At 41.2% G+C, this 11289-nt stretch overlaps 1 protein-coding gene across 1 annotated transcript in view; it reads left to right on the top strand.

Annotated features, from left to right (window-relative positions):
* Positions 1-7538: 7538 nt before the first annotated feature.
* prkd1 (protein kinase D1) overlaps positions 7539-11289 on the top strand; it is a 52796-nt gene continuing 49045 nt past the window's right edge. Inside the window, exon 1 of the mRNA XM_034159364.1 lies at positions 7539-7824. Coding sequence (XP_034015255.1) covers positions 7609-7824 — 216 coding nt within the window. The 5' untranslated portion in view covers positions 7539-7608. The remainder of the gene's footprint in view (positions 7825-11289) is intronic.

Here is an 11289-nt window from a genome sequence, read left to right as displayed (position 1 = left end):
AGTTGCGGAGTGTAAGTTCTGTCAGGAGGACTCAGATTTACCTAATCAATATGAACTCTAATCTAACAGCAATCAGCTGGTTCCTCTTTCAGTCTGCCTCAGTGGCAGACTGAGGCACCCTCAGTGCAAGAAGGAATGATATCACAGGTCGTTCCTCCCTGCTGCTGTCAGGCTGTAAAATAACACTGTGAAATAGCCACATGCAATAATATGTCCACAAATCACGTGCAATAACAACTTGTTTACAAATCCCAGCGCTAATGTCACCTTATCACATCTAAATTCCACTTCACATATTGTAAATAAGATGCTCCTATCTTTTTTCAATTACAATCATGTTTATATATATATATATATATATATATATATATATATGTGTGTGTGTGTGTGTGTGTGTGTGTATGTACAGTAGTGCTCAGAATAATAGTAGTGCTATGTGACTAAAAAGATTATTCCAGGTTTTGAGTATATTTCTTACTGTTACATGGTAAACAAGGTACCAGTAGATTCAGTAGATTCTCACAAATCCAACAAGACCAAGCATTCATGATATGCACACTCTTAAGACTATGAAATTGGGCTATTAGTAAAAAAAAATGTAGAAAAGGGGGTGTTCACAATAATAGTAGCATCTGCTGTTGACGCTACAAACTCAAAACTATTATGTTCAAACTGCTGTTTTAGCAATCCTGTGAATCACTAAACTAGTATTTAGTTGTATAACCACAGTTTTTCATGATTTCTTCACATCTGCGAGGCATTAATTTTGTTGGTTTGGAACCAAGATTTTGTTTGTTTACTAGTGTGCTTGGGATCATTGTCTTGTTGAAACACCCATTTCAAGGGTATGTCCTCTTCAGCATAAGGCAACATGACCTCTTCAAGTATTTTGACATATCCAAACTGATCCATGATACCTGGTATGCGATATATAGGCCCAACACCATAGTAGGAGAAACATGCCCATATCATGATGCTTGCACCACCATGCTTCATTGTCTTCACTGTGAACTGTGGCTTGAATTCAGAGTTTGGGGGTCGTCTCACAAACTGTCTGCGGCCCTTGGACCCAAAAAGAACAGTTTTACTCTCATCAGTCCACAAAATATTCCTCCATTTCTCTTTAGGCCAGTTGATTTGTTCTTTGGCAAATTGTAACCTCTTCTGCACATGTCTTTTATTTAACAGAGGGACTTTGCGGGGGATTCTTGCAAATAAATTAGCTTCACACAGTCGTCTTCTAACTGTCTCAACACTTACAGGTAACTCCAGACTGTCTTTGATTATCCTGGAGCTGATCAATGGGTGAGCCTTTGATGGTTGTTTTCTGTTTTCTTCCACGTGTCTCTGGTTTTTTGTCCATTTTAAAGCATTGGAGATCATTGTAGATGAACAGCCTATAATTTTTTGCACCTGTGTATAAGTTTTCCCCTCTCCAATCAACTTTTTAATCAAACTGCCTCGCAGATGTGAAGAAATCATGAAAAACTGTGGTTATACAACTAAATTCTAATTTAGTGATTCACAGGATTGCTAAAACAGCAGTTTGAACATAATAGTTTTGAGTTTGTAGCGTCAACAGCAGATGCTACTATTATTGTGAACACCCCCTTTTCTACTTTTTTTTACTAATAGCCCAATTTCATAGCCTTTAGAGTGTGCATATCATGAATGCTTGGTCTTGTTGGATTTGTGAGAATCTACCAAATCTACTGGTACCTTGTTTCCCATGTAACAATAAGAAATATACTCAAAACTGGATTAATGTTTTTAGTCACATAGCACTACTATTATTCTGAACACTACTGTATATATATATATATATATATATATATATATATTCATTCTATTTCTACCTCATTCTCTTATCTTATTGTATTATTACAAGTATCATTATTATTGCCTATCCTTGCACATGCTGTTTGATGCACACTTTCCTCCACTCGCACCCATCTTGTGTGTCTTTTTTTAAGAGCTGAAGTAACATGTGAATTTCTCCACTGTGAGATCAATAAAGTCTTATCTTATCTTTCAGTCATTCACTCACAACCTATAGGAAATGTGCACTTACTTAAAAATGGTCCGTTCTAACTCATGTCTCTACTGCTTGCAGTCACTGATCTTGACTCTTCCTCCTCCATTCTGCTGCCACCAGCCGGTCCCTGTTTGACACCTGGGGTTGGCTCTGCCACTGCCTTCCCTTGACAGTGGGACAAGAGAGCTATGTACCCATAAACCATAGTGACGGGGACTTCTGCAAAATATTGTTCTAACATTCTGTCCATTATCATTATGAATGAAAATCTTTGTTTTTCTTGTCTCTGGAGTCTTTATGGGAGGACTGCTGATTATCACACAGTACCACGCTGTGTGCATTTCATAATGATTAATGGAAATGCTCATGTGTTCATCCCATGACTGGAAAAGCAATGGACTGGATCAAACATAATCCTTGTATTTACATTGTCCAAATACTTATGAGCTCTGAAAAGGAGAGACTGGGCATAAAAATGTCTGTAATTCCTAAACCTTTGATGTGATATTGTTTTTAAACCCCATGAATTACATGATTTAATATTGAAGTTGTGACCATACTTGAATAATTAAAGCATCTTCACACCATCAAATGTGGATTTGGTGCTTCAGATCAGGGAGCTGCAGCGACAAAAATAGACCATATTATTGTTATGTTAAATATTACTGTCACCGCCGCCATCCGTGTCAGATAACAGTGATTCTCACCATCACTGACAGGCTACATTTCACCAGGTCTGAAGTCTCGACCAGCTGGGGGAAGCCTGAAAACTTTTAGTTCTTTGGATTGTGGATGGGTACCAAAAAACCCCAGGTTGGGATTCAACCCAGAACCTTCCTATCATGAGAGGACAGCGCTGACACCTGCATGGCCCCTGTGCATGTTATCAGGTTTTAAAAATGAATTTTGTTCGTGGACCAGGTTTCGTCATGAGTGGAAGTGAGTTTGCACGGCTCGGTCCGTGAGACACAGTGTTGCATCATCTGCAATCATAAATGGAAGGGAAAGGAGGCGATACTGATGCGTAGGAGGCATGATGAAGTGTGCCTTTATAAGGGTGAATATTGTGTGTCGCCTAGCAACCAACCATAGCGACACTCTGAGGTGATGCAACAAGTGTTTGTGTCAAAGTCTGACTTTCTATTTTTTCTTTACAATATTTCAACTACAAACACAATAAAGATAAAACCCAAAATTCCAAACAAAATAAAATAAAATAAAGTTTTACACAATCAATTCACAATCTGCAGAGAACACCTCAACACATTTTATTCTAGCTGCTGATAGGCTCCTCCCACCCAGCCCATGGGTGGGTGGGAGGACCCACCCATGGGCTGGCTTATTAAATAGAATTCTGGCTCATAACTGAATTGAGTTCATCCATTGCATTAGTTTTTTGAGTGTACTTTCTTCAACATCAGACAATATGATGAAAATAACATTTTAAAACACATTTCACAGAAGGTGAGACAGGTGAATTTCAAAAACATTTCACAGGATGTGAGACAGGAGGTGAGACAGGTGCATTTCAAAAACATTTCATAGATAAGACAGGTGGGGAGACAGGTGCATTTCAAAAACATTTCACAGATAAGACAGGTGGGGAGACAGGTTCATTTCAGAAACATTTCACAAATAAGACAGGTGGGGAGACAGGTGCATTTCAAAAACATTTCACAGATAAGACAGGTGCATTTCAGAAACATTTCACAGATAAGAGAGGTGGGGAGACAGGTGCATTTCAAAAACATTTCACAGAGAAGACAGATGGGGAGACAGGTGCATTTCAAAAACATTTCACAGATAAGACAGGTGGGGAGACAGGTATATTTCAAAAAACATTTCACAGATAAGACAGGTGGGGAGACAGGTGTATTTCAAAAAACATTTCACAAATAAGACAGGTGGGGAGACAGGTGCATTTCAAAAGCATTTCACAGATAAGACAGGTGCATTTCAGAAACATTTCACAGATAAGACAGGTGGGGAGACAGGTGCATTTCAAAAACATTTCACAGAGAAGACAGAAGGGGAGACAGGTGCATTTCAAAAACATTTCACAGATAAGACAGGTGGGGAGACAGGTATATTTCAAAAAGCATTTCACAGATAAGACAGGTGGGGAGACAGGCATTTCAAAAACATTTCACAAATAAGACAGGTGGGGAGACAGATGCATTTCAAAAACATTTCACAGATAAGACAGGTGGGGAGACAGGTGCATTTCAACAGCATTTCACAGATAAGACAGGTGGGGAGACAGGTGCATTTCAAAAACATTTCAAAGACAGGTGGGGAGACAGATGTATTTCAAAAAACATTTCACAGATAAGACAGGTGGGGAGACAGGTGCATTTCAAAAACATTTCATAGATAAGACAGGTGGGGAGACAGGTGCATTTTTGGTAACAATGTGACCCGTTGAAACAGAGTGATGTGAAACATGATCTTAGTCCCTGAAACCATAAGAGGGCGGACTGCCGACAGATATGTCTGTGGCGTGGGTAACTTGCATGTCAGTGAGTGCGTGAGGGGGTGTGCCAGCATCCATGGAGTGAGCAACGTGCTCTAGACCAAGGTTTGGAACCACTGGTCTAGATGTGAACGTGATTGATTCAAGACCAGAGGATCTCCATCAGACTGTAAAATCTCTAAGAACCCATGGGCAAGGTGCTTAAACTCCAAGTTGCTCCCAAGTTGCATCACTTTGGCATCACCATGTGTGTGAATGGGTGAATGTGAGGCATCACAGAAAACAGAAATTCAGTCCGTTCATGCTTGATTTCTGTTGGTTTATATAGATTCTTCATATGCTTCTGCCCTCACAGACACGGTTGCCTGCTTTCCCCGAGTCCTCGCTCACAGTACCAGCTTGGCCTCACATGGACATCTTTGTTGGACAGAGTGCTGTTAGAGTTCCACCACACACACGAACAAAGACTGTTTGAAGCTTTCACTGGTGTTGATTTCTGGGTGTCTAATTGGGCTGCGATCATTATACAGCACAGCACCCAAAGATAACGGCAAACAGCAGTGAACACATGACTGTGACAACTTTTCTCAGACATGTTGGCTGGAAATTAGTTTATTTTTATTAAACAAAGAGGGGGGGGGGGAAATCCAAACATCATATTGTCTGATGTTGAAGGAAGTACACTCAAAAAACTAATGCACTGGATGAACTCAATTCAATTATGAGCAGGAATTCTATTTAATAAATATATGTAGCCCCAACTCAAATAAAACACATCCATGCAAGATAATTTAATTTAATTTAGTTGAGACTACATATATTTATTAGATGGAAATCCTACCCATAATTTAAATGGTAAATGGACTGCATTTATATAGCACTTTTCCATTTGCATCAGACGCTCAAAGCGCTTTACAATTATGCCTCACATTCACCCCGATGTCAGGGTGCTGCCATAGATGGAGCTCACTACACAGCGGGAGCAACAGGGGATTAAGGACCTTGCCCAAGGGCCCTTAGTGATTTTCCAGTCAGGTGGAGATTTGAACCAAGGATCTTCTGGTCTCAAGCCCAACACCTTAACCACTAGACCATCACCTCCCCAATTTAATTGAGTTCATGCAAGGAGTCATTTTTTTGAATGTATGAATGGCCACACGAGTGATGTTTAAATCTCATCCTAACCCAAGAGCAATCACGTTGGCATCACGAAAAACTACCTCAGGTGTGTTTTATATAATTAATTAATTTATTTATTTATTTGATATATCAAGAATCTTCAAGCAGACCAGATCCAGGAGGTGACCATCTGTGCTGGATACTACAATGGTCAGGTCAGCTCTGGGACCATGCACTTGTCACATCCACTACAGCATGGAACTGCCTTGAGCCCTGGATGACAACCACCCAGGCAGATAACCTGTCCATCCCCATCTCTCTAATATAGTCCTCTACTTGCTGTATAGCCAGGTGAAACGTGGGTGTGTCACTGACCTTCTCCAGCCACTGGGGTCCTCAACACTGAGGCACCTGTGTGCAGAATCATGACCAGAGAAACACACCACATGGACAGAATGTGGTGGCTGATGTTCCCTCACGGTGTCAGTGATCCACCTCATCTGAGTCTCACTAAGTAACCGTTCATTTAACACAAAGTCATTCAAGCGGGACCAAAGATCCTCCACAGAGATGGAGTTTTAATTCTAACTAGGCAAAACTAAAAGACAAGGTTAGAACATTCAGAGCTACAAATCTTGCAGCTAAACGCTAAACATCCAAATACAGTCCCAAGTTCCCACAGATGCAGATTAGAGTCCCAGCAAAACAGGCGGTTAATGAGTCAGTACTGATCAGAGGTGGGACGTAGTCACCATCAAGTCACTCTCAAGTCATGAATCAGTAAGTCCCAAGTCAAGTCACAAGTCATAATGTCCACCAATTGTTTGCAAGCTGACTTGAGACTTGACTTGGGACTTGCAGATTGATGACTTGAGAATGACTTGACAGTGACTTTGTCCCACCTCTGGTACTGATACCAGATCAGCCATGACGAAGCAGATTTCTCACAGCTCAGCCTAAACCTGATGTTCCTCCAACTTTTCCCCAAAACTTTAACACTCCACCTTTCAGCAAATGTCCTTCCTGAGTTCAGAGGTTCCAATGTCCACAGCACACAAATTTACAGCCAACCGTGCATGAGATAATGATAAATTCATCCCACACACTCAAAGCCATTAAATAATTAATTAACTAATTAATTAACTATTATAGCAATCAATAGTGTCCAATTTAGAGCCAGATTCAGAGTCTGGATCAGTCTCTCTGAAACTCCCTGATCTAATTAACAACATATTCAATCATGTCTAAAAAGGCTCCAATGTACAGAATCCAGTTTGGGATATTTGGTTCCTCCAGTCTCCAAGTGACCATGCAAGCCACCAAGACACCCAGACAACTCTCAAGGAGTTATAGCTGCTGTGGCTGTGACTGGAGAAACTGCTCAGTCAAACCTTTGTCTATTGAATCAGCTTCAGAGGAGGATTTTCTGCAAAAGAAGACACAAAATTTCAGCTCCAGTTTGATGGAAGCTTGATGGAAGACTCCAGGCCAGAGTTGGTCAGTCGTTTGGCATGAAAACTAACTGAAGTTGTAAAAAAAAAAACATGGAACAGCTGATGGAGCGGATTGCTTCAGATTTAAACTTAAGGTGAGCATCAGCCGTTTTTTAAAAAATATTATTATTATTATTATTCATTTTTCGGTTTAAACCGTTTGAAAGCTTCAACGGATCATGCGTAAATATGGACCAAACGTCAATCAATAATCCTGATTAAATACCAAACATATTTGCATATGTTTCTTTTCAATCAATAATCCACTTCAATAAATAAATAATAATAATAATAACTCCCCCCCTCCCCCTGCCTCGTTTGACGCGCGCGCCGTGGAGCGCCTGCAGTCGTCATGTGTTCATAAGTCAGTGTTCAGTGTCAGCCTTCACTCATTCATCTTCCATGGCTGCTGCTCGCTGTGTGACTTAGTTTGGTTCTGGACTTCAGCGGTTCTGTGGACTTTGTGGTTTTCCTGGAAAACAGCTGACATGAGTGCGCCTCCGCTGATCCGTGCGCCCAGCCCGCTCCCGTTCTCCGGGGGTCCAAACAGCACCGGCACCGGGGACGGAGGAGGAGGAGGAGCAGGAGATGTGATATCCTTCCACATCCAGATCGGTCTGAGCCGGGAACCGGTCCTGCTGGGCGCCGCGGAGCTCAGCCTGAGTCAGGTCCGGGAGGTGGCGTGTTCCATCGTGGACCAAAAGGTAACCGAGTCCAAAAACCCTCAAATCCTTTCCGTCCAGAATTGCTGCACTTTAGTACGGCAGCATTAAAATGCAGTTTTGTTTTGTTTTGTTTTTTGTTTTTAAAGAAGTTTGTCTCTCACTTGAACATTCAATAAAAATATATAAAAAAAACGTTTGTATGAAATTAAAGTACATCAAAGTTCTTCCAGCTGCTAAATTAAGTTCAGATCTGTTTCTCTTCTTTCTGCTTCCCCCCTCTTTTAATCTGGGGTCGTGAAAATCCTACTTTTAATATGTAAATGTGTGATTTTTGTGATCATTTTAAAAGGCTCTGATTGGTCTATTGTTACAGATCAGAGTCTTTGGTTCCTGCCCTTCTCAACCTCAAATGTCATTTAGTCACCAGGTTCAAAGCAGACTGACATGAAAAAATGGTATAAACACACCATTCAACACTGTGCATCATCTGAAGTTCATTTACTGTGAAAAGAAATGATTGTGGGCAGAGGAGATAAAGAGAGATGGAAATTAAAGCTGCCTGAGATGACTGAGGTTCTAATACGACCAGGAGCCGTCCAGCAGGTTTATACTAAAGTCCGCAGCCAGTGGAGCTTCACCATGAGCTAAAAGGCCTTAAACCCGCCATCACCGCGCTGGAATTTTATCCAACATGCAAAACTGGTCCTTCAAGCTCACATCCCCACAAAACTATCAATGGACATTTTATGAGAACTCCAACATGGATCCCAGGCCTGACTACAGTCTCTGCATGGACCTTTGGGACCTTCAGCAGTTATATTAGTTTTCAAAGACATTTCTCCCACGTTCACGCCATGTGTAAAGGAAATGTCCTCAGTGAAACGCCTGTCCCAGATCACACTGAATCTACAGGACAGGATAGTGTAAAAATTTCTTGGGTGTTCATCAAGGTCTAATCTCAAGTCCAGGCTGTAATGACTTGCTGGACTCAGCCATCAGAAATGTATCTGAATGTGGTAAAAAACGCTGGTGTACGTCTAATAAATTAGGTGCAAAGAGTCCTCATCAAGCTAGAATGCAGTCAATGCTTAATTTCTTGGGTGAGAAACTAGACTTTTCCTGTCACTGAGCGGCAAGTAGCTGAAACTGAATCTGAAACTGAAGTTAGATTGTTGGACACATATGAGAGGAGCTACAGGATGAGACCACCACAGAAGAGGAGATGTTTGGTTTAACATCAGAAACACCTGCTGCAGTGTTGAGATACATCATGGAGAAGTCTTGGGAGGGTATCAAGAGGATTCTGTGCTAGAAAAATTAAGCCAAGAGTTAAAGGTTAGGTATATGACACATTGGTAAGAACCCCCACCAATGATGTATAGTGCTGAGAAGAGTGCAGGAGGAGAAATGACAGTCCTGGGATGGATATGTGGAGTTACAAATCTGCACAGAATAAGCAAGGAGCCAGAAGAACAATTAGAGCAACAAATTCGGTTTCGGTTCGGCAATTCGGCTGGTTTGTCAGGGACTGTTCTAGCGTGGTTCATCTCTTATTTGTCAGGTCATAGCTTTAGTGTCACTGCAAATCAGATCATTTCTGACTCTGCCAGTTTGACGTGTGGTGTATCCCAGGGTTCTGTTTTGGGGCCAGTTTTGTTTTTGCTCTATGTTTTCCCCTTGGGAAAGATTATCCAGGAGTTCGTTGATGTTTCTTATCATTTATTTGCTGATGACATCCAAATTTACTGCTCATTTAAAGCCCCTGAGATCCAGAAATTGGACTCTCTACTGAACTGCCTTGAGAAAATAAAACAATGGCTTGGTGCAAATTCGCTGCAGTTAAATTCGGATAAAACCGAGGTGCTGGTGGTTGCCCCCGATGATGTAATTCCGGGGATTAAACAGTATTTAGGTCTTTTGAGCTCATCTGCAAAATCTAGCCTGAGAAACCTAGGTGTTATCTTTGAAAAAGAAATGTCATTTGAGCATCATTCCAAGCAGCTAACCAAAAACTGTTTCTACCAGTTGAGGAAGATTTCCGAACTCAGATCAGTCGTTTCGAAAGATGATCTTGAGTTGATTATTCATGCCTTTGTATCTTCTCGTTTGGACTACTGCAACAGTTTGTTTTCCTGTCTGAACAAAAAGGAGCTGTCCCGTCTGCAGCAGGTCCAAAATTCTGCAGCAAGGCTGCTGTCTCGCTCAAGCAGAAGAACTCATATCTCTCCTATTTTAAAGTCTCTTCATTGGCTCCCAGTGTCATTGCATTTCCATTTTAAGATCCTAGTGTTGACTTTTAGAGCTTTGCATGGCCAGGCTCCCTCCTACATTAGAGACCTGTTATGTCCCTACACTCTTGCTCGTAGACTGAGGTCAGTGGATCAGAACCTTCTGAGGGTCCCTCGTACACACTTTAAGACCTGAGGAGATCGCTCTTTCCACGCCGTTGTGCCAAGGCTCTGGAATGATCTCCCTTTGTCTCTTCGTTCGCTGGACTCTGTTGATGTTTTTACAAGCAAACTTAAAACCCTTCTGTTTCTCCAGGCATTCCATCCTTAGTAGTGATCTGGCTGTTTTATGACCACTGTGTGTGTCTTAGAGTTATTTTAATGTGATGTACATTGTCTTTTTTTCTCAGAATTTTTATCTGTGTGTCTTTTGTGTTATTTTAATGTGATGTACGTTGTCTTTTATTCTCAGAATTTTTATCTATGTGTGTCTTTTGTGAAGCACCTTGTGACTTTCCTTGTCTGTGAAAGGTGCTATATACGTAAATAAACATTACTTACTTACTTACTTACTAAATACCTAAAAGTCCAGGAAAGTAGGTTGAGGTGGTTTGGATGTGTGATGACATCAGGAGTCTGGACTTTAAAGTTGGTTTTTAATGAAAATCTCAGCTGCTAAGATTACATCATGCAACACATTACAAACTCAAATCCCACATTCCAACCTGAACAGAAAAAGACTCAGTCCATGTGTACGTCAGCTTGAACAGTTTTTATCTTACTGTCGAAGGAGCCGCAGCTGTCTCGGCGTGGGATCTGCTGAAGTCTGTATTCTTTCACTCAGTCAAACTTTTGTGTGTGAGTGTGAAGTCCATCTCAAAGATCATCCTACATGCATGGTCCATGGGCTGCTTGTGGTCAGTGAAACAAATTCCACAATCCTGAAAGTGAATTTTCACATAAAGCAGTGAATGCACCAAGTGCTATTCAGAGCCCCAGAAAGGAACACACAAGTTATCAGGTGAATAAATAAATGGATGCATTTCAAGCTGCCGTCGACACTCAAAGTGATTTACAATGATGCCTCAAATTCATTCATACACACACACACACACACACACACACCACCAGCAACTCTGTGATAAGGACCTTGCCCAATAGACCAAAAGGGAATTTTTGAATTCTCTGTTAAGGAATTGAACCAAGGATCATCTGGGCATATCCCATTGACCATCACCTCCACAACCACAACCATTGTACACATTGGAGTTGACAT

Source organism: Thalassophryne amazonica, chromosome 19, assembly GCF_902500255.1.
Source record: "Thalassophryne amazonica chromosome 19, fThaAma1.1, whole genome shotgun sequence".
Taxonomy (NCBI): Eukaryota; Metazoa; Chordata; class Actinopteri; order Batrachoidiformes; family Batrachoididae; genus Thalassophryne; species Thalassophryne amazonica.
The sequence above is the reverse complement of the archived record's forward strand: the minus strand, read 5'-3'. Positions and strand labels throughout refer to the sequence as shown.